The sequence below is a fragment of the Tachysurus vachellii genome, chromosome 1 (genome assembly GCF_030014155.1).
Source record: "Tachysurus vachellii isolate PV-2020 chromosome 1, HZAU_Pvac_v1, whole genome shotgun sequence".
Classification (NCBI taxonomy): Eukaryota; Metazoa; Chordata; class Actinopteri; order Siluriformes; family Bagridae; genus Tachysurus; species Tachysurus vachellii.
In genome coordinates, this window is record NC_083460.1 from 25,708,811 (window position 1) to 25,732,239 (window position 23,429).

General features: G+C 37.7%; 3 protein-coding genes across 4 annotated transcripts in view; all 3 read left to right on the plus strand.

Annotated features, from left to right (window-relative positions):
* The window catches only part of atpaf1 (ATP synthase mitochondrial F1 complex assembly factor 1), a 5,129-nt gene extending 4,033 nt beyond the window's left edge, over window positions 1-1,096 (plus strand). Inside the window, exon 9 of the mRNA XM_060879765.1 lies at window positions 46-1,096. Within this exon, the coding sequence (XP_060735748.1) occupies window positions 46-222 (177 nt within the window). The 3' untranslated portion in view covers window positions 223-1,096. The remainder of the gene's footprint in view (window positions 1-45) is intronic.
* Window positions 1,097-2,327: 1,231 nt separating this feature from the next.
* On the plus strand, window positions 2,328-9,848 carry rab3b (RAB3B, member RAS oncogene family). Of its 2 annotated transcripts, none has more exons than XM_060879774.1 (5): window positions 2,328-2,408; window positions 3,044-3,268; window positions 5,850-5,968; window positions 7,454-7,578; window positions 7,681-9,848. In XM_060879774.1, the coding sequence occupies exons 2-5, from the start codon at window positions 3,044-3,046 to the stop codon at window positions 7,863-7,865; spliced, it is 654 nt and encodes a 217-aa protein (XP_060735757.1). In that variant the 5' UTR covers window positions 2,328-2,408; the 3' UTR covers window positions 7,866-9,848. The 2 variants fall into 2 exon arrangements, with proteins under 2 accessions (XP_060735757.1, XP_060735766.1); XM_060879783.1 differs by lacking the exon at window positions 2,328-2,408 and adding an exon at window positions 2,444-2,548.
* Window positions 9,849-11,047: 1,199 nt separating this feature from the next.
* Window positions 11,048-23,175, plus strand: nrd1b (nardilysin b (N-arginine dibasic convertase)). Its single transcript, XM_060879809.1, has 31 exons — window positions 11,048-11,149; window positions 12,280-12,466; window positions 12,547-12,787; window positions 13,091-13,172; window positions 13,817-13,970; window positions 14,269-14,342; window positions 14,517-14,612; window positions 14,753-14,875; window positions 15,047-15,104; window positions 15,219-15,292; window positions 15,413-15,482; window positions 15,646-15,723; window positions 15,831-15,951; window positions 16,064-16,122; window positions 16,773-16,827; window positions 16,923-17,027; window positions 17,153-17,276; window positions 17,915-18,001; window positions 18,101-18,220; window positions 18,355-18,406; window positions 19,000-19,150; window positions 19,332-19,459; window positions 19,911-20,073; window positions 20,213-20,244; window positions 20,611-20,749; window positions 21,145-21,192; window positions 21,300-21,352; window positions 21,464-21,547; window positions 21,753-21,960; window positions 22,203-22,292; window positions 22,439-23,175. Exons 2-31 carry the CDS (start codon window positions 12,282-12,284, stop codon window positions 22,664-22,666), a joined length of 3,282 nt encoding a protein of 1,093 aa, XP_060735792.1. The 5' UTR covers window positions 11,048-11,149; window positions 12,280-12,281; the 3' UTR covers window positions 22,667-23,175.
* The last annotated feature ends 254 nt before the right edge of the window (window positions 23,176-23,429 follow it).

Below are 23,429 nucleotides of genomic sequence, written 5' to 3' on the forward strand. Positions count from 1 at the left end.
ATGTTTTGCATATTTTATATTCTTTCTTATGCTCTTGTTTTCCAGACTGTTCATGAAGCCCAATGCTTGGCCAATGAGGTGCAGTTATTCTATGCAGCTCAGAGACATGAGACTTTTCAACTAGTAGAGACGTTCAACCACAGACCGACGGAGTTCAAACACATGTCTGTGATCGCAGAGCTCGAGCAGAGTGGGATAGGACACACAGTCACTGCAAAGTAACACCCCATCCTGTGGAATCAAGGCTGGAGGAATTATGCCTAAAGAATTGAGAGGACATTTGGAGGAAGCTGTCTAGTGTAGATCTCTTCCATATTACTGATTGTACTAGCCCTCAAGGCAATTATCATCTTATAATCCTACCTAATTACAGCATCAATACATGGACAGAGCTGATGTACACAATCTCTGTGTTGCCTTCACAAGCTCACGTCCCCTTGAGAATACTTTGTTACATAGTGTGGTCTGTTTTTTTCCTGTGTAACAGTAAATAAGGTATTTATGTAAATACTTACATAAGGAATGTAGAATTTGCCACCATGGACCACTAAACGCAACATTTCCTCCTCCATGATAGAGTAAAGGAGTCTGAAGCTTGACTCTAAATTATTTAATCTTATACACTGTAAGGACAATTATTTATGCAACACTGAGGTTGTGAACGTGTATTTATGATAATTGTGTACATGAGGGCAGGATATAAATAGTATTTTGTTTGGAATCTGATAAAAGACTATTATAGATATTGTTGGCTTTGAATGCAGTCTGATGCATATGTACTTATACCCATATATGAACGTCTTTGCCATATTAACTGAACATAGGCATTTAATATTTGTATTTTATAAGAGTAAGTGTGAAAATTGTGTGTTGCAACTTTGACATCGTACTGGTAATAAAATGAATTTATTAATGTGGTCATTTTAGATTTTATGCCAATTTAACTGATGGCAAAACATGGCATAATGATGTTGTGATACACTTTCACACACCTTATCTAGAAATGTTTTCATTTTCAAAATTATGAATGGTTCCTTATGTCAAGACGAATACTGACTTCTGTGTATATACAATTAAAGAGAATCATTTAAAAGTGTTTGTTCTTTGACAGCATTGTTATATCGTGTATCTTAGCAATACAGGAATGATTTTAGTATTTTAATACAACTGAGCAGTTGAGGGTTAAGGGACATGCTCAAGGCCTGGTAGCGGCCATTTAGTTGGCATTGTATTCAAACTCTCAGAATTCTGATCAGTTGGCTAACTAACACTTTAACCACTAAGCTATCACTTCCGACTGAGTAATTACCTGACAGCTTAAATCAAGCGGGGAGCTTTGTGGTGTTGGGTTGTAGTTCAGGATTGTGATCCTCGGCATTGCATTTATTCTCTCTCTATCCTGCATCAGCGTCATGGCCGTTAAGTAAATGAAATGTTGAACTGATGTGCTGTCATTAAAATCAGCCATTATGAATAAGTCCATTCAGGAAATGAGTAAACAGCTAGAAGTGCAATTGTTTCCAATTCCCTGTTTGTTTGTTTTTTATTATTGTCTTAATGATATAAATATGAGTCATTTATTTAATGTTTCATTTTTCAGCATTTAATCGACGCAGCAAAATTAATGTGATGATACCCACTTCTTTAAATACAGCCTTGCTTTCACCATTCATTCTTCAATTCACTCATGTTACAAGAAAATCTGTCTAGCAGACATTAAGGCACTGAATTTGGTTGTACCTGTTAACCAGTTACAGTCTTATTTTACACTATTTTAATGTACTGGTTGTGTTTATGGTTAACTTGTTACAGTGGTAATGCACAGTAGTTTATAATATGTTAGTCAGCTTAGTGATAACATGTGGATGTGAGATACCACAAACATAGCCTTTTCCTCTGCTCTATGAACTAGTGATGAACCTTAAGACTCATTTACAGAGTCGATTCTTTTGAAATACCCGTTTGCGTCATCGAGCTCGAGTTTCGATTCATTTGATTCACCATGCATCAGTAATAGAAGACAGAGGGTTGTTCGTTGTTGAGACCTAAAGTGTAAACAAAATATGTTTAGTTATTAAGGTAGCAGGATATTTTTGTCTTTTTTTACAGGTCCTTAACATAATATATTACTACACTATAAGAAAACACCTTTAATATGTATCTTTCAATTTGGAGTATAGCTTATTAAAGGTACAGGTGTAGTAAAGGCTTACTAAAGGTTTAATGTATATTGGTGGTTAATAGAAATTGGAAATTTTCGATTCGTTCGTACTTTCGAGTCGATTCATTAGACCCATTAAAAATATTTCAGACAGAACCGATTCACCCAAAACGGTTCGTCTCTGATCAGTGCAATCCGCCCCCACCTAGAAGGAAGGACGGAGGGAAGCAGCGCTCACACACTCGAGGTAAGAGAGCATCCATCATATGGCCTTTAAGTAACCAACCTGATGTGTGAGATAAGACCTGCATGTCTTCTTCTTTCTACACGCAGCACATATGATGTCAATCGCCTGTTTATGTCGTCGTTCAGGCCGCCGCCGATAAAGTGTGTGTGTGTGTCTGTCTGTATCTATGTGTGTGGTTTGTGTGTGTGTGTGTTTGTGATGTATGTGTGTGTGTGTCTGTGTGTGTCTGTGGTGTGTTAATGTGTGTGTGTGTCTGTATCTGTGTGTGTGATTTGTCTGTTCCAGCTCGTCTCACCTGCGCATTGTTTACACCTTATTATGTGTAATGTCTGTATTATTCAGTGATGTTAGCTTATTAAATCTGTTCAGTCAGTAATATTTGTAGCTAATATTTGTAGACATGGTGCAGTCTGAGCTGTAAACTGCATTTTTAAACCATATCAGATCTGCTGAAAGATATGTTATTGCAGATGAAGTGTACTTTTAAAGAGGCAGACCAAACCCTAGTAGATAAAACATGATGGCTTGTAGAGGCTTTTTCCACCCGGTTATAAAAATGAATTGGTAGTCTGTAGGAATCATTTTCACAGCTCAGAGCTACATATACACACCTGTCTGGTTCTGTGCTTTTACAGATGGCAAAAGCAGATCAGCGCTTCGGACAAAGAGATGGCTCAGACCAGAACTTTGACTACATGTTCAAGCTCCTCATTATAGGCAACAGCAGTGTGGGCAAAACCAGCTTTCTATTTCGATATGCAGACGACTCTTTCAGCAACTCGTTTGTCAGTACCGTTGGGATTGACTTTAAAGTAAAAACGGTCTACCGCAATGACAAGAGGGTCAAACTCCAAATCTGGGTGAGTCCATCATGATTGAATGTTCATGTGTTCACATGTGAGTACCTTTTATTTGGTGTCTATGAATTCATTCTCATTCTTTATATTCCAAAATATACACCCGTCATTGAGCGTCATATTTTTTCCTGCTAAAAATATCAATATACTGTGAATTCACACTCTTTCTCGGAACAGATGGTATATACGGTAAGTGCTAGAATATAAACCTCAGGACAGATCTTGCAAACTAGGCAAATTGGTGCATGATCTATTCTAGACACACAGTGCTGCATGCTGCGACCCCAGCACATTTAAGCTGAATCATTTCAGAGTGCTCAGACTTTCAGTGTACAGCCCTCGACCATACTGTGAATGGAATTGGTATTTTATTCAGGAAAATCAAGGCAAAAGCCTCTCTCTGCTTGCATCATCAGTGCTGGTTGTCATAGCAGCAGTACGGCAGCACACAGCAGAATGATGCTCAGAGCCAATTAAAGCTGCTCCTTAGTGTTTGAGTGTGTGTGTGTGTGTGTGTGTGTGTATGTATATAGATATATATATATATATATATATATATATATATAATGCGTTGTGGGGGGAGTAAGGGTAGGATTGGAGAGTAAACACGCACTTAAGGCTGAAGACAGTAACTTTAGTAAATTGCAGTTTGTGGTTGTGTGCAAGTTGTAATCAAGGCTGATTGAACAGGAGTCAGAGATAAAAATAGCACCTCAAAAACAGCTGCAAAGTTGCTGATGGTGGAATGGATGCAGTGAATGATCTTGATGATGCCACAGCTTTTCATCTGATAAAGTAAGCTTTAAATTAGTCATTTGTGGCATTTTTAATGAAGCAGCCTTCATATATTGTCATCGTTTGCCTGATCATGTTGGGATGATGTCCTTATTGATCTGTAGTAGTTTGAACTGTCTGTGACATGCTCAGTGGTGATTTGGTCTCATCTGCCAAAGTGCCAAGCAGATGAGTATTAGTAGTATACTACCAAGGAATTAGGCATCAGTAAGCTTCTTTTTTTTAAATAAATATAACTAATATGGCATTATATGCAATAAGTAAGGGGCTTTTATTTTCTCTTTCTAGAAGGCAATAAGACAAAACACACAGATTTTCATGTTACTGAGAAACTGTTCTGATGACACTTCATGCCAGAAACCTTACTGACACTTAAAGGTGGGGTGTACGATGTTTGAAAGCCAATGTTGACATATAAAATCACCAAAACAAACACGCCCCTAACCGAAATGGGTCCCACCCCTGTATTGATAGCTCCGCCCACACATACATACGTAACCCAGGCAGCTAATGGAAAGAAAGTACCTTTATCATAGATGAAGGGAAGAACAATACGATTGCAGATAAACAAACAAGCAAAAATGACACACAAGCATAATCATGCAAAGGAAGGCATATATTAGTTATGTGAAACAAAGCAAAACCAACGTTACTCACCTATCGAGAAGGAAAAAAGCGCCTCGGCCTCCCATCGCAGGCCTTCCCACTCCTTCAGTTCTCTCCAGCGCTGGAAAGCTGATCCTATATTAACATGGGTCCTGCTTCTTGCCTTATCGTAAGCCTTTTTCCGCTTTTCGTTTTTATCCGCCATGTCAATGTTTCAATCGTTTTCTGCTATTGTCAGACATGCGCACTGAACACTCTCTCCGCTGCTTATTGACACTACACGCCCCTTTCTGCTCATTGGCTACACGTTTGTTTCGAGTTTGTCGGCTCGACTCAGTTTTCTGAAGCATTTCTCAAACATCATACACCCCACCTTTAAGACTCATTACAGAAGGCATTTTCATATCAACAATTAAACTTTGTTTTGTTTTTGTTAAATAAAGACTCAGTTTATTTTTTAACCATTTAGATTACATAGTAGTCCCCATATTATTTATATCCGCCTTCAATGGAAGTATAGCACAGACATGCAAGTTCCTGTGATTGAGCTGTTACTATAGAAATAATAGGTTATTAATATAAACCTGTGATTTGCCTGGCATCTCTACATACTCTCAGAGCTACTGTTTTTGCAAGTGAATCATTTTCTGACCGATTACAAAAAGGCATTCTAAAGCACTGTGGCTACCATAAGCTGGTGGTAAAAAAAAAAAAAAAAGAATTAACACAAATAGGCATGTTACAATTTGATGCCAACCTTATTAAAGGCATTCTCAAGTTATCCTAATATTCAGTATGTATGTGTCTAAATTACTAAATCATGAAGATACTATTTTTTTCAAATTGTGATATTTAAGTATAAATAAAGATATAAATTGGAATAATTTAAGTTCTATAGCTATGTAAATGATCTACAGTCAGTTGGTATTCAGACATATATAGCTCTTATAGTGACATCAAGACATAATTCATGTCACAAATGACAAAGACTATCAAATCATCAATCATTAATGCATGAATTGGCCTTTTCATTTCATGACCTTTTCTCTGAAATTTTCCAATAAATGAACTCTGATCCACTATTTCCATTAGCGTTTTCACGAATACTTGCAGAATCTCAATACATCCCCCACTGTATATATTATAGGACTCAATGTCCTGTGCTGTTTTTTTTTCTGTGCAGGATACAGCAGGTCAGGAGCGTTACAGGACCATCACCACTGCTTACTATAGAGGAGCAATGGGCTTCATTCTCATGTATGACATCACCAATGAGGAGTCATTTAATGCAGTACAAGATTGGTGAGTCAAAATCAACAAAAAAAGTGATTGTTTTATTTAAATTGAACATTCTTTCAATTTCCCTACCTCACATGTATAAAGTACAACATATATATATATATATATATATATATATATATATATATATATATATATATATATATATAATTTTTTTTTCTTTTTTCTTTTTTTTCAAAGAGTTTTATTCATCTTAAAGATAAAACAATAAAACAAATAAAACTCAAAGAACAGAAGAAGCAGTATGGGTTAGAGACTGTAGCAGTGAGGAAAAGACATGAGGCAGAGATGGAGGTAGCAGAGATGAGGAGGTTGTGATTCTCTTTAGGAGTAATGAGGATGGACAGGATTAGGAATGAGCACATCAGCTCAGGTTGGCTGTTTTTGGGACAAGGTCAGAGAGGCTAGATTGAGATGGTTGAGAGGAGGGAAATGGTTATACTGGTAGAAGGATATTGGAGATTGAGCTGCCAGGTATGAGGTCAAGAGGAAAGCCAAAGAGGAGATACATGGATGTGTAAAAAGAGGTTATGAAGTTAATTTGTGTGAGAGTAGACGATGCAGAGGATAGAGTTAGGTGGAAACAGATGATTCGCTGTGGCGACCTCTAACAGGAAAAGCCGAAAGTAGAAGAACAACAGATTAAGCAACAATTACAATGCTGTAAATATTGGTCACAAGGTCTGATCTGTTTCTAAAATTGTGTTGGGCTGGGATTGAGATTCTTGCAAGGCTTATAAAAGTGTCTTCAAAATGAGCTGGTGCAGAGTGAGCTGGTGCAGAGTGAGCTGGTGCAGAGTGAGCTGGTGCAGAGTGAGCTGGTGCAGAGTGAGCTGGTGCAGAGTGAGCTGGTGTAGGGTGAGCTGGTGTAGAATGAGCTGGTCTGCAACTCAGACTCTTTATCCTTCCACCTGTGAAACAAGATATAGTTATAACTCCAATCTGAGATCCCGTATATCCAAGTTGGGAAAGAGTAGCCAGGATGAATAGCAAAAGATTAAAACATCAGTATAAGAACTAATACTTTTGCAGGAGTCCTGCAACTGTCAATAAGTTAATTATGGTTTATGACTTGTCTGTCTTGAAGCAATGCTGGTGGGATACAGCAGGTCATTCATGTGAAAGGAAAGAAGCTTGATTGAAGCCAGCACTGTGTTTTACAGATGCTATGCTGAGGTGTGAAGAAGACACATCTACATTCATCACATATTAATTCATATTAATTACAGACACTGAAAATATGGTGAGATAGTGGTGGGCGATGTGACAAAATATCACAATATTTGAAGCCATTTTTAATAAAAAATTATATGTCTCAGGGTAAATAGGTTTTCTATCGAAGTTGCATTTTAGAAAAGAAAAGATTTTTAGATACCATTGGAATATCTGAGACGTATTAGGAATTAATTTATCACAATATCAACATCATCCATACCATGCTGATGCAATTCACAGCACTCACTTAACCATAAAGGTTTCTTGTTTTAGGGCAACCCAGATTAAGACCTACTCTTGGGACAATGCTCAGGTTATTTTAGTGGGAAATAAATGTGACATGGCTGATGAGAGAGTGATACCTGTAGAGAAAGGCAAGCAGTTGGCTGATCAACTTGGTGAGTAGGACAAAGAAGCTATTTTTAATGCTTTAAGAATGACAAATTTTAAAACTTGGACCTTGTTATTATATAAAATAATGTGTTGGGGTTTTTTTTCAGGCTTTGAGTACTACGAGGTGAGCGCCAAGGAAAACATCAACGTCAGACAGGTGTTTGAGCGACTGGTGGATATCATCTGCGTGAAGATGTCTGAGCGAGTGGACGCAGACCCGTCCATGGTCAGTGGAGCCAAGGCCACTCGGCTTAGTGACAAGCCGGCGCAGCTACCTCAGAATTGCTGCTGATTTAGCCTGTTTACACTGCTGTCACATGCTAGACTATTGTGCTGATCCTGTATTTTCATCTGCTTTCCATTTCTGTCATTCCATCCAGTTTAATTTTTTTATTCCTTACATGTAGTAGTGTTACATGTAGTTTACTGTTACTGCTATAATGTCACTTTAAGCACACCTCTAACTAAGGGTCAAAGTGAGGGACTCTCTCAAAGCAGGGACTCCACCAAAGCACAAAAAAGCACATGCTCACTGCCAGACACATATATCTCACATGACTATATCAGAGCTCAAAGGTTGTATTATTTTAGCAAAATCGGTGCTTAAAGATCACCTAACACAATCTCTTTGCTTCTTTTCTTCAACTGTTGCTCAGTAAAAGAGCAAAATGTGACCTAGACTCACACAATTGCAGAGTGGCCATAACAGTTAAATATTATGCACAATAATAGTCTATGGTTTCAGGGTGATTTTGATGTTCTGTTTTTTTTTTTAACCTTTGCAGAAACACAGGCTGGTGGGTTCTTATAAATTTATTTCACTGCCAAAAGTCAAGAGCACAAAGTTTTGAAAAAAATCACTCACGAGATTGTGAGATAACGAGATAACTCACGAGATAACGTCAGGAGATTGTGAGGTTGAATCAGCATACCATGCCACAGCGATTCATGATCGATAATCTGACCAACCATTAATGACCACCTCATTAGCAGCTGTGAGCATCTGTGACAGGGCAGAACGCGCAGATACCGCTTTCCTCCTAATATGTTCAACTGCCATGTGACAAAACAAAAAATGTTCAAAAAATGTCTCAGAGAAAGCACTTGCAAGTTTTCATCCTAATTATGTAAAAAAAAAAAAAAAATCACTAATTAATTGTTCTTGATACTGATAATTGACCATTCCAACTGCCCATCGTCAGCAAATTTGTATCAGAATTGGAGGAGCTTAGATGCAGATATCCTCCTACTGTTATATTGTAGGGAGGCTGAAACCCATTCTGATTGGCTAATGACCTTTAGTAGTGTTGTACCAAAGCATGAAAAAGGAAACCTAAACAAATGAGCACAGTATATGTGAGAGAGATGAATTTAACTTGTTCATGTACAAATATATTGTTGTATGAGAGTTAAGGTAACTCATTGTGTATCTAAAGCTAATGCCTCCTAAAGCTAGCGTGCTCTACATTTTTGGCAATACAGTAACACCCTAGGTTCCTTTGAATACCTATAATGGGCACAATAAATATAATATAATGTGGTTTTGGACATATGGAGCACTTTGCAAATGTTCAATATATCATGATAGATCAAAGGTAGTTTAGTACATGCATGAATCAAGCTGATTAGCCTACAAGTAGTCTTACAAAACAAAAATCAAATCCCTACATGATCTCTTGCATAAAAATGAGTATTTTTTTTTGTGGACTGTATAACTATATATTTGAATGTTTTGTGTGTGTGCGTGTGAATGCGTGTGTGCATGTGTGCATACTGACCATATTGAGGTGTAAAGTGAAATTAAGGTCATTACTGCACATACTTATGCTTCATCTACAGTGACAACACATTAAAATATATTTAGAGATGCCAGTATAAGTGTATTGTAAAACTTGTGCCACGACTGATTTATATTTCAGAAAGGTAGCAGATCCTTGTGGAGTTCTACATGTATCACATACACTGAGTTTTCAAATGAGTGATGTAAGCATTTATGAATAAGGTTTTATGTAACTACTTTAAAATTAATTTTACATGAGATATTTATAATTAAGATGTTGTAAGCTATCAAGCTGGTCTTTGCTGAGTAGATATTTATTTTTATGCTCTAATTGAAGCTGGGAACATATAGATGTACTGTAACTTTGCCAGTCAGTCTGTCAGTAATTTTTTTTCTGGTAGAAAAATTTGCACAAGGATATAGAGTGAATGTACAGATCATTGTAAAAGTCGATTTTAGATGCACTTTGTAACAATAAAAGTACCACTCTCACCATGTTATGTGCATATTCTATCAACTGGAATCAACAATCAACTGGAAATGCTGCTGTCACCTTTGATTATGCTCTAGTTCCTCTAGGTATATACACAAGGTTGCACACGTAAAAAACATCAACATATGACAACGAGCTTTCAACACGAAAGAAAGAGGTAGTTGTTGACCTTTGTATTTTATATTCATTCATTTTCTACCGCTTATCCGAACTACCTCGGGTCACGGGGAGCCTGTGCCTATCTCAGGCGTCATCGGGCATCAAGGCAGGATACACCCTGGACGGAGTGCCAACCCATCACAGGGCACACACACATACTCTCATTCACTCACGCAATCACACACTACGGACAATTTTTCCAGAGATGCCAATCAACCTACCATGCATGTCTTTGGACCGGGGAGGAAACCGGAGTACCCGGAGGAAACCCCCGAGGCACGGGGAGAACATGCAAACTCCACACACACAAGGAGGAGGCGGGAATCGAACCCCGACCCTGGAGGTGTGAGGCGAACGTGCTAACCACTAAGCCACCGTGCCCACCTGTATTTTATATTAAATATGAAAATTTATGCTATTATTACATGAAAATGTGCCAGTAGTGGACACATGAGCTGCAAAGGATAATGGATAAATTACTAAAGATGAATGAATGAATGTTTCTTCATCCTTATATTAGCTACTGAACTCACACTGCTTTATTTTAATGTGCTTGTCCCAATACTTATCTATTGGAACAGCCTTGTACAGTAGATTTAATAATACAGCTCACATAAGCCAATTGTTTAATGCAATTAAACAAACCTGTGTCATTTTTAAAATAGTGAAAATTTCTGAAAATGTAATTAATGAAGGTTTACAGCTGCTGTAGTGCAAGTGCTAACAGGTATCCCTTGCAGCCTCCCCACATTATGCATTAAAATATTTGTTGCTTATTTCACTACAGGTTAGGCTCTCATATGAGAGAAAACCTAATATACGTCCAAACAATTCAATCTACATGACTCTCAAGTTTTGAAGACAGGCAAGCTGACATCTCCTTAGCACTTGCCAGCTAAGCCAATCTTAATATCGCTTGTTTTTGTGTCCAAGTCTATTCACCAATCAGATTGTTCCATACTAGAGCTAGGGGCAGGTCTCAATACTAAACGTAATCCCTACTGGAAGATAGAGCATATGTAAGAGAGTCTGTTACTTATCTGCCCTATGTAGTGTACCTACGTTTGGGTTTGTTGATATTTGTGACGCGGTCCACAATAAGACGAGAAAAGAAGAACCAGGAAAGCTTCCTTGCTCTGTACCGGTAAATGAGGCGCATATTGACTCTTTAACAAATTCTTATATCTATATAGTTGTTGAATATTCATCATGGTTTTTCATGTAAGATGAGCATGTACTACATTAGAGACATATATTCTCAGGCGTGTTAGAGTGAATATCTTCTTGTGTGACACTTTAAATAAGCTAAAGCAGCTAGTTAACGGTGGGTTGTTTGTTTTGAATGATAGTGTGTTTATACCAGTGTGTGTTTATACCGGTGTGTTTATACCGGTGTGTGTTTATACCGGTGTGTTTATACCGGTGTGTGTTTATACCGGTGTGTGTTTATACCGGTGTGTGTTTATACCGGTGTGTTTATACCGGTGTGTTTTTAACCCGGTGTGTTTTTAACCCGGTGTGTGTTTATACCGGTGTGTGTTTATACCGGTGTGTGTTTATACCGGTGTGTGTTTATACCGGTGTGTGTTTATACCGGTGTGTGTGTATACCGGTGTGTGTTTATACCGGTGTGTGTTTATACCGGTGTGTGTTTATACCGGTGTGTGTTTATACCGGTGTGTGTTTATACCATGGGCGTTTATATCAGCGGCGTTTGAATAGGTCTGTTTACTTGGGTTATTAATTTCTTAGTTGTTATTTGAAAATATTAAATATGTTGGTTTAGTGCATCCTTTATTATGAAAAGTATGACCATGTCTGAGATGGTGCATTATGGGTTTTGTGTGCATGTGATGGTGACTTTTTGATTTGCACTGTAAATATTCATTAATGTACTGTATATTCTATACATTTAGACATTACTACAAATGACACTACAAAACTAGTGCAATTCATAGTGAAGCCCTGTTTCACATGCAGCCTTTGGCAAAATCTAAGAAATTAAAACCTGACTCAATGTCAGTGTATGGTAGAAATTTAGAAAACTGGTAAATAATATGTGTGTGTGTGTGTGTATATATGTGTATATATGTGTGTGTGTATATATATGTATATATGTGTATATATATATATATATATATATATATACATACATACATACATACATACATACATACATACATACATACATACATATATTCTTGAATATGTGTACCATTGTGTTTTTATTGCACTTAGTTGGGTTGTGTAATCACTGAGTTGGATTTGTTCTAGAAATGCCTCAGAAAAACAAGTCAAAAACTTCCTGTGGAACTCTCCAAGAGCTCGGGCCTGAGAGTGGTGAGCAGCATCAGACCGAACCGAGAGCTACTTTGGTTTCTGGAGCACCTGTAGAGAACGCAGAGAAAGATCTTGAGGACTTGCAGATAATTAAATCGCCAAGTGACCCAAAGAAATACAGGTAATATGGGGCCTCTTAGCTGCTGATTTGTTTGATGCACATCCATATTGCAACATTCAACTTTCTTATCAAAATTTCAGGTACATTGAGTTGAGCAACGGTTTGAAAGCACTGCTCATCTCAGATCAAGGACAGGAAGTCTGCGACTGTAAGTCAGAGCAATCAGATAATAGTGGTGATGACAACGGGAAGGAGGATGACAGTGACGAGGAGGAGGAGGAAGATGGCGGGTCTGAGCAGGACAGCGATGATGATGGAGAAAATAATGACTCTAATGGTGATGTGAAGAAAAAGATAAAGAAAGGCACATCAGAGAAACAGGTGATGAACCTTTATTAATCTGCATTTCACTGATCATCTGCAGTGCAGATTTTTACTTTAGTTCTAATCTGCTACTGTATTTATCATCCATTTAGTTAGGGTGTTTAGGAAGATTTGGACATTATAACTAATGTTTGAATGTCTCAAATTGTGTAAATTTTTTTCCCCTTTCCTTACAGATATTTTTGGTGTGAATACTGTGGAATATCATAATACCACATTAGTTTATACTATATTGTTAATAACAGAAAATAAATTGTTAAAGCACGTATTAATGACACGATGAACCTTTCACTTTCTCAGTCAGCGGCTGCTCTTTGTATCTGTGTGGGAAGCTTCAGTGATCCAGAGGATCTGCCTGGTCTTGCCCATTTCCTTGAGCATAGTAAGTTTTTTTTTGTTTGCTTGTTTTTGTCATGCAAGCTATTACCATACCTGTCATACAACCTGTTTTTATATCATTTAGTTTTCTTCTGCTGGTTCATGGTTTTCAAATTTTCCTGAACAGTAACCTCACGTTATTTAAAAAAAAAAAACCTTAATAATTGTGCGCCCTTAATAAACACTGACCTGGCTGAGCTGGAATATTTACATATCTAAAAGAATGCCCTTCTATGAGCATTTGCAATCTGCTCTTCATTCCACCCTTTTTATTAATAAGTTATCTTATAAATTGAGCAGGAATAAAGATCATGGTGAAGAGATCGAGTAATGGCTTGGGGTGTTGTCTATCTTTCTATTTTTCTCTTTATCTTTCTTGAAGTGTAGCTGCTAAAGTGTTCCGATCCTGTTACTCTGAATGTGATGGATTGCTATTAATAATAATGCTCCACTTATGGCCCATTAGCTTGGACATACCCACATATTTGTAGTTCATATTACAGCTATTTGCTCACAGTGGAAAGGTTACATTTGTCTGAGCTTTGTATGGTGGTTTTTTCTGATGACAGTCTGCCATTAACACGTCAGCTTTAACAAAAAGCTTTCATTGCTACATATGCATGTGCTGTCTGTTTCTCTATCTCTCAGTGGTGTTTATGGGCAGTGAAAAATACCCAGCTGAGAATGGCTTTGATGCATTTCTAAAGAAGCACGGCGGCAGTGACAACGCTTCAACAGACTTGGAGAGGACCATCTTCCAGTTTGATGTTCAGAAGAAGTACTTCAAAGAGGCACTGGATAGGCGAGTTTTATGTATTCATATGCAGAATACCTTTTAATCTCATCGTGTATCGTATGGGACATTTCACCCACATATTTGCTTTTAAAATGGTAAATTAAAATGAACACTGTGCACAGAAGTGCATAGCCAGGTACTATAACCAAATTAGATTATTTGTATGGAGCCATCTGTGTGTGCGATACATAGAACATAGATGGATGGAGCATCTTAGATAACACAAGCCAGATCCTGATTTTTCTATAAACTAAACCTGTCATTTATGATGGAACTCACATGAACTCACTGAATGTGTCTGCAGGTGGGCACAGTTCTTCATCTGCCCTCTGATGATAGAAGATGCTATTGAAAGGGAGGTGGAAGCAGTGGACAGTGGTTAGTACATTGTCAGCATGTTGATTATTACAATAAATATACTGGTCCTGGGGACAGAAAAGCATCTGGAGATCAAGAGTTGTATGGAGGATTTTACACAGGCACTGTAGTGGAGTCTGTAGTTTCAGGTGTGTGTGTGTGTGTGAGAGAATTGTTTTTTCGGTGGTTGTGCAGAATACCAGTTGGCCAGGCCATCAGACTCTCATCGCAGAGAAATGCTATTTGGAAGTCTAGCAAAGCCCGGCCATCCCATGAGCAAATTCTGCTGGGGTGAGATAATTTTCCCTTGCTTTCATAAATAAAATATTGTACAATGTTTGCATTGTCATATTATATAAATAGAAAATCTCACTTATTGTTCAAATGTATACTACATTTACTCTCAAGTGGTTCATTTTGTTTGTTTAAAGGAAACGCCCAAACTCTGAAGCATGAACCAAAGGAGAAGATAATAAATACTTATGAGCGCTTGCAGGAGTTCTGGAGGAGATACTACTCTGCTCATTATATGACCCTCACTGTGCAGTCCCGAGGTAACAGACATCACAAACCTCTAGTTGTTAAAGTTAGTCTCATTTTTATAAACAATTTAAACAGCCTTGTACTTGCTGTCCATGCAAAAAAGGGTTTTATTTAATTGTGTGATTTTTTTTTTTTATTTTATTTTTAGCACACTGATAATACAATACTCCTTTCCTCTGCAGAGACACTGGACACTTTAGAGGAGTGGGTGAGGGAAATTTTTATCAATGTCCCAAATAAGTAAGTGTTCTAGACATCATGTGTTAATCATCTTCATAAGCTGTACAATGCTGTGACATGTCTGTATAATTACTATTATTTTTAACTTTTATTTATTTCTCTTGTTATTCTCAGCGGTCAGACACGTCCTGATTTTTCCAACCTTCAGGACCCTTTCGCTACACCAGATTTCAGCAAGCTTTATAGAGGTTTTGACATTTTATTCTTATAAAGAACAATTGTTTACTGTTTTTGTGTTATTAAAGGAATACTTCACACAGTAGTGCTAATCTGTATCAATATCGCTAAATCTGTTTTTCCTTTTCCAGTGGTTCCTGTGAGAAAAATCCATGCTCTCACCATCAGCTGGGCTTTACCTCCTCAAGGAATGCATTACAGGTTAGCGGTTAAACGTGACACCTTACTGTTCTTAAGCTTACTGCTGTCAGCGTAAATTATAACATGCTGGATGTTTTTATGTACCTCAGTTGTTTCAGTAATTAGAGAAATTTGTTTACCAAAAATTAAAAGACTGAGTCCATGTCTGTGTGTGCAACAACAGGGTGAAACCTTTACACTACCTATCCTGGCTGGTTGGACATGAGGGTGCTGGCAGTATCCTGTCTGTGCTCAGGAAGAAGTAAGTTCTGTACCATCACCCACCCACAATTTCCCATTTTTAAAAAAAAGCAAATTAAATGGTAATGAGAGACCTCTCGTGTTGACCTAATACATTTGTATGTTTAGGTGTTGGGCGCTGGCTCTGTTTGGAGGTAACAGTGAAACAGGTTTTGATCAGAACACCACTTATTCCATCTTTAGCATATCAATCACACTGACAGACGAGGGTTACCAGAATTTCTACCAGGTCAGAAAACTCACAGCTGCTTTTTATGCACTAAGGGGGAAGTTAGAAAATGAGCACATGGTTTAAACAGTTATTATTATTATTATTATTATTATTATTATTATTATTATAGGTGGTGCATTTGGTGTTCCAGTACATGAAGATGCTTCAGAAACTCGGACCACAGAAGAGGTGAGCCTCGGAGCAGTTACAAGCAATTTATATCATTTAGTAGATAACATTATCCACTTCCTTTCCCAAGTGATTTTATAGAAAAAAACACCAAGCTAATCCTCTGAGGAAGAGATTCGTATGGCATGAAGACTGCTTTCAAAACACTCAGTGTCATTCAAGCCAAAGAATTGCAGTTTAATCTTTTTTATTTGGAAAAAAAAAAACATTTACTTTACCTTAAGTGCCAAAAATGTTACTCGTACACACATCACATGATGCCTAATTGCTTTCTTTACATATTATGTAATTGAACTGAGAGTACAGGATCAGCCATTGTACAGCAGCCCTGGAGCTGTTAAAACCACTACCGAAGCTTTCTCACTGTTAACACAGAATCTTAAACAAGTACGCTTTAGATATCCATGTATAGCCAGTTCAGTGTAAATTTGTTTTCCATATTTTTATCAGTACACAAATTTCAAAATTTCAATCAGTTTATGTGCTAAAAAATTCAGTGGATAAAAATGTTTGACTAAAATGACTGACTATTTAGCCACTTAGCTTACTGATCTCTTATTTAGTCATTAATATATTTTAAATACAACTCATCACCTTGGTTCATTACTGCTTGAAAATGTACCTCTTGTTTACCTTGTGTTCTGCCCCAGGATTTATGAAGAAATTCAGAAGATAGACGCCAATGAGTTTTATTATCAAGAGCAGGTGTGATTGCTTAACTTTATTTGTTTTAATGACTAAACTAATGAAATTAGGAGTTTTTTTTTCTTTTTTTTACAGTTCATATTCTTTTTTAACAGACCGATCCAATTGACTTTGTGGAGAAAATTTGTGAGAACATGCAGCTTTTCGCTAAAGAGGACTTTCTCTGTGGAGACCAGCTCATGTTTGAATACAATCCAGAGGTATGTGCACCATACACTTCCTCCATTACTGCTTGAATTTTAATGTAGCTATTAATTCATCACAGATGAAAGAGGAAGAGTAAGTGTCTGTGTGTGTGTGTGTGTGTGTGTGTGTGTGTGTGAAGGTGATTTCCCATGCCTTGGCACTGCTTACACCAGAGAGAGCAAATCTGTTGCTTCTATCCCCGGAACACGAGGGACAGTGCCCCCTGAAGGAGAAGTGGTTTGGCACGCAGTACAGCATCGAAGGTGGGAGCCATTAGGCTGATCTGCAAAATATGATAAACAGTATAACTGTCATATTGTTGCCAGACAGGCCAATGTATTTCAGCACTAGTGGTTGCTTCAGCACTTAAAAGTTGGCTTAAATGGAAACAATGAAAGCAGTTGGAGTGTCTATACAGGTTGATTTCACAATAAAACATTGAACAATTACATTGATAGATGAAATGAAAATGTTATTATGACCTACTTGTCCATCAGTATTAATCCAATCTCAAAAATTCTAATCTAAAAAAAACACTCTGTATTTACAGGGTTTTAACTGTTAATTTTACAAAAACTAATTCTGCATAGTGCAGACCGCATATGTATTCATCACACCCTTGCCTTTTGGTTGGCTTGGAAACATTGCTCGCACATTAATATTTTTTTTTTTATCAGAAAATTGCAGTATTTTATTTTAGAATATCTTTCCTCTTTTGCTCATTTTAGGACATTTTTGACACAATCTTTGAACCTGTAATTTCTAGTGTAGTCAAAGCATCAAAGCATCCATGTCCCACTCAGTCTCTGAACCAATTTCACATCTTGCTCATAACAATTATACTGAAATGAAAGCTGTGTATTGTTAAAAGAATCTTAATGATATTGGTTTGCCTTTCCAGATATTCCTATTGAATGGAGTGAGCTGTGGTCTAAAGATTTTCCTCTGAACTCTGCCCTTCACCTCCCAGCTGAGAACAAGTTCATAGGTCTGCTCTGGTGTCTGTTGAATGATAAGCACTTCTGTTGTTTAATGTACAGTATGTGGTTCAAATTCTCTCATTTTCTATTTGTATGTCTGGTGATAGCCACGGATTTCACACTGAAAACATCAGATTGTCCTGACGTCGAGTTCCCGGTCAAGATTGTTGACAGCAGCCACGGGCAACTATGGTTCAAAAAAGACACAAAGTTTAAAATACCAAAAGGTGTGTGTGTGTGTGTGTGTGTGTGTGTGTGTGTGTGTGTGTGTGTGTGTGTAAGATGTACAGGTGATAAAAGGGAAGGAAATTAATCATATGATTGTGGATGTTCTTAAATATTTTTATAACTCCCTCTGCAGCATATATCCGCTTCAACTTGCTGACACCCCTGATCCAAGAGTCTCCTGATAAGTGAGTGTTGGTTCACTTCTTGTTCACTCCCGCAGACCCCAAATGTGTGGGGGTGGGTGTATGGGTGTGTGGGTATGAGTGTATGGATATGGGTGTGTGGGTATGGGTGTTTGGGTATGGGTGGGTGTATGGGTATGAGTGTATGGGTATTGGTGTGTGTGTGGGTATGGGTGTGTGGGTATGAGTGTATGGGTATGGATATGGGTGTGTGGGTATATGGATATGGGTGTGTGTGGGTATGAGTGTATGGGTGTTTGGGTATGGGTGTGTGTGGGTATGGGTGTGTGGGTATGAGGGTATGGGTGTGTGGGTATGAGTGTATGGGTATGGGTGTGTGGGTATGAGTGTATTGGTGTGTGTGGGTATGGGTATGGGTGTGTGGGTATGAGTGTATGGGTATGGATATGGGTGTGTGGGTATATGGATATGGGTGTGTGTGTGTTTATGGGTGTGGGGGTGTGGATGTGTATGGGTGTGTATGGATATGGGTGGGGGGGGGTGTTTATGGGTGTGGGTGTGTGTGTATATGTGTAAGGGATTTATTTTTCCCTCTCTTTTATGCTTTTCCTTTCTTACTGTGTTCCCCCATAAAGTCTGGTTCTGTTTGACATCTTTGTGAACATCCTGGCCCATAACTTGGCTGAGCCAGCTTATGATGCAGATGTGGCCCAGTTGGAGTACAAGCTGATTCCAGGTGATCACGGCCTGGTCATACGGCTCAAAGGTTTCAATCACAAACTTCCTGTACGTATGTGTCTGGGCAGATCAATTGTATACAAAAAATATTTGGTTATTTGTTCGCGATAGTTTTCATTAGTCTTAATCAATAGATATTGAACTCTGCCCCTTATTTACATTTGTGTACTTGGAATTATTTTTATTGTTTCTACAATTTATCATTATACGTTATTTTGTGCCTTCACAGTTGCTGCTGAAGCTGATTGTAGACTACTTGGCAGACTTCACTGCAGCACTTGATGTGTTCAGCATGTTCGTAGAGCAGTTAAAAAAGACGTACTTCAACATCCTCATCAAGCCAGAGAGGCTGGGAAAGTCAGTCCACTTTATTCACTGATTAAACTATTGATTCTAATCTGTGCTTCTGGAAATTTCCTGCATGTTTCTCTCAAGATAGTCAAACAAATGTGAAGTTTGTGATATTATTGCTTTATTGAATAGTTTTTGCATGCATGTAAAATATAATAAAAATATAATGCTACCAACACGGTTTCTCCTGAAGCACCATTTTGCATCACTACCAAAGTTATTGTAGCCGGTTATCTGAATTATTTGTTTTGTGTTTTTTAAATCTTCCTTTAATCGTTCTGAATTATATAAATGAGCGGCCTTGTCTCTTTTCTATGGGTCCTTGGACGTATCCCCATCTTAGCCAACTTCATGGTGGCCCGGTGTTGTTTTGTGTTTTTTTTTTTTTTTTTTTTTTTTTTTTTTTTTTTTTTTGTTGTTATTTTAATTTGATGACCTAGACTCTTATTTGTTACAGAGATGTGCGCCTACAGATCCTGGAGCCCTCTCGATGGTCTGTCATCCAAAAATACCAGGCCATCACTAAGAACCTCACTGTGGAAGATCTGATGCAGTTCGTCACTAAGTTTAAGTCAGAAATGTTTGTGGAAGGACTTGTGCAGGGCAACATTACAAGTGATGTGAGTCAACTCTAACTTGAGTATATAAATGTTGGAGAGTCTAAAACAAGACACATTTTTCAGTAGTTAGTGATGAATATTGTCACAAATCAGCTTCATCCTTCTAATCCTAGTTACTGTTATACCTCTGCTCCCACAGGAGTCCAAAGTTTTCCTGCAGTATTTTGTTGAGTAAGTGCATGTTTTTTATTCCTACTTTTTGGTCAGTGGGTTACCATGTACCCTGTGCACTGTGTGTTTTCAGATTTCCCCTGTTAATACATCCTGATAATAAATCAGCCATTTTATACACTGAGTCAGTTGTATTACAGGATTCTTGCACAGGTTTGAAATTCATACAGTAATAAAAGAAATGAACCCTGTTTTATAGCAGGGATTCACATATAAACACAAGAACCACTTATTTAAATCATACATCAAAAATAATGCACATTTAATGTGACTGTATTTACTTGTTTTTTATTTACTGGTTTAAACTAGGCAGTGTTCTCCTCTCCAGGCTCTACTCAATGTTTTATGTGTTCTTTTGTCATACAGGAAGCTCCAGTTTCAGCCACTTCCATCTGAGCCTCCTGTTCTATTCCGTGTGGTGGATCTGCCACAGAAGCATCACCTGTGTAAAGTTCAGTCCCTTAACAAGGGTGATGCCAACTCTGAAGTCACTGTTTATTATCAGGTATTTATTGTGTTTGTGTACACAATGCACTGTTTGTCTTTTCTCCATAAGACTGTATGCTGTAATGATTTACAATCAAACTGTCTGCTCACCTAAAACAGAATCAGTTCCTTTTTTCTCATCTGTCTCACAAGTTTTGTTTTGCCCATTACAAATCTAAATTTATGTCCATATTTCAGCAAAAATGTCAAAGTGACTTACTTGGTACATTAGCCCAGTAGCTCCAGTAAAAACTGTTAAAGCAGACTTTTGAGATCTAACACCTTGGCTGATCAATTACATATGAAATAATTTAGAATTTTGTTTAAGTTTGAACAGTTAATTAAATCTCACTTTGAAAGCTATCTTGTATATTTAAAAAATGGTCATGATATTATCTGATATCTTTGTTCCAGTCTGGGATTAAAAGCCTCAGAGAGCATGCGCTGATGGAGCTGCTTGTGGTAAGAGTTAAACAACTCAGTTATATACCACATCAGCAAGGGTAGATGGTGTTATTATTTTGTGTGTGTGTGTGCACTCATGCTTTGTTTTGTTTTTTGTTGGTTAGATGCACATGGAGGAGCCCTGCTTTGATTTCCTGAGGACTAAAGAGACTTTGGGGTCAGTTGAGAATTATCTATTAATTGCAATTACTTGTGTAAAATTCTGGGTGCCCTTGAGTGGTTAGCGCTGATGAAAGATGACTAATGTTCTTTCTACTCTATCCCACAGCTATCAGGTGTACCCTACCTGCAGAAACACATCCAGTATCCTTGGCTTCTCAGTGACTGTTGAGACTCAGGCAACCAAATTCAGGTGGCTTTTTAAATGTGTTAGTCAGCCTCATAGTTACACAGTTAAGACCATATTTATAGGGTTAAAATTAAAGAATTATTATTATAGTGTTTCTCTATTAAATTGCAGCTTACGGTCATTATTAATATGTTCAGTAGACCTAATGGATATGCAAGTTGACTGTGTTGAGTTTGAGTACCTGTCTATGCCTTTGTCACTCTGACAGCACTGACTTTGTAGAGCATAAAATCGAAGAGTTCTTGGTGAACTTTGGAGAGAAGATGACCAATCTGTCAGACGAGGCATTTCAGGCACAAGTCACTGCTCTGATCAAGCTGAAGGAGTGTGAAGATACACACCTTGGTGAGGAGGTGGACAGAAACTGGTTTGAGGTGGTCACTCAGCAGTACTTGTTTGACCGACTCAGCAAAGAGGTTAGAAAATCATGTTGTTTACATTCTGGTGCTTTATCTGTCCATTCACTTAAAGTCTTTCTTGTTAGATAAATTAGCCTTGTAGCTCCAGTCCAGAACTGAACAACAAACATTTCTTAGTGCATTGGTGCATTTTGGGTAAATTTATTGCTTTGAATATGATTTAAAAAAAAAAGGTAAGGATATTGTGTGTGCAAGTTAACGAAATAAAATATTATACTATGTGTTACTTGGGCTGACAGATATTGGCTCTGAAGCAGATGACCAAAGCAGATCTGGTGTCTTGGTATACGGAGCACCGAGGTACAGAGAGCAAGAAGCTGAGTGTACATGTGAGTGCAATACTTCACCTGTAAAGACCAGTGCTAATGTGTTTATTCTATGATTGCATAGTGAGTGTCTTAGCCATGTGTCTGTAGTACATAAACCAACACTAGTGCTGATGTGTTATTGCTAATTCATATCCTCCTTTACTCAGGTGGTTGGCTTTGGGCAGGAGGAGGAAACCAGTGGAGACAACCAGATCTCCTTTGACCCACTGGAAAAGAGTGAAGACAGTACAGACTTGTGTTCGTCGTATGGAGAGGTGTCCAAACTAACCTTCCTGCCAGCTTCACCAGTCCTGGCTGGACCCTCCATGATTACCAACATTTGTGCATTCACCTCCTCTCTTATGCTCCATCCTTACCACAAAATCCTCAGCTAAATTAGGGTAAATTCATACCAGTGGTACTCAGGAACAGCTGTGTAGATATACTTGCTTCAGGACCTACCTCGAATTTGAAGAACTCTCTGAGCAAGAACCCTTTTTTTGCATAAGTGATGAAAGATCAAGAAAATAAAGTAGTGCTGCACTGTAATGAGGATTCATATCAGTATTTAAACATGACAAAGGAAAAAAGGTGGCTGAATAGTTGAGCAAAAGAAATGCAGACCTTATCAGCTGCTTTGAAAGATTATCAAATTTGTGCAGAATTTTATTATAACAACATTAATAATAAAACATTAATAATTATAACAAATAATAATTCTAGCTTTTCTGACTTTCTAAGAGAAGTGAGATTTTGATTATGTCAGTTCATTATAGGTCATGACAAGTAGGACTGCAATGCAACACTTAAATGTATGGAGTGCTGTAACATATACAGTATAGCATGTTTTATCATCTGTCTTTGTCAAATGTTTATATGTAATAAATATGTGTCTGGGGACAAAGCATATTGATTTTTTTTTTGTAAACACATCCACATGCATAGTTTTATTTATGTATTTATTTTTAATTCCCTGCATTTGATTGTGCAGAATGGGAAAAGAGCAAACATTTTCCATCGAAGAGGTTTATTATAGTGTATATAAGAGAATCCTAATATACTGTACATGCATTCATTATTTAGTGTAATTACTTTTAAGTTGCTGTGAATCTAGTAAAAACGTCAATCTAAAGGAAAACTGTTTAATAAGCTCCTTAA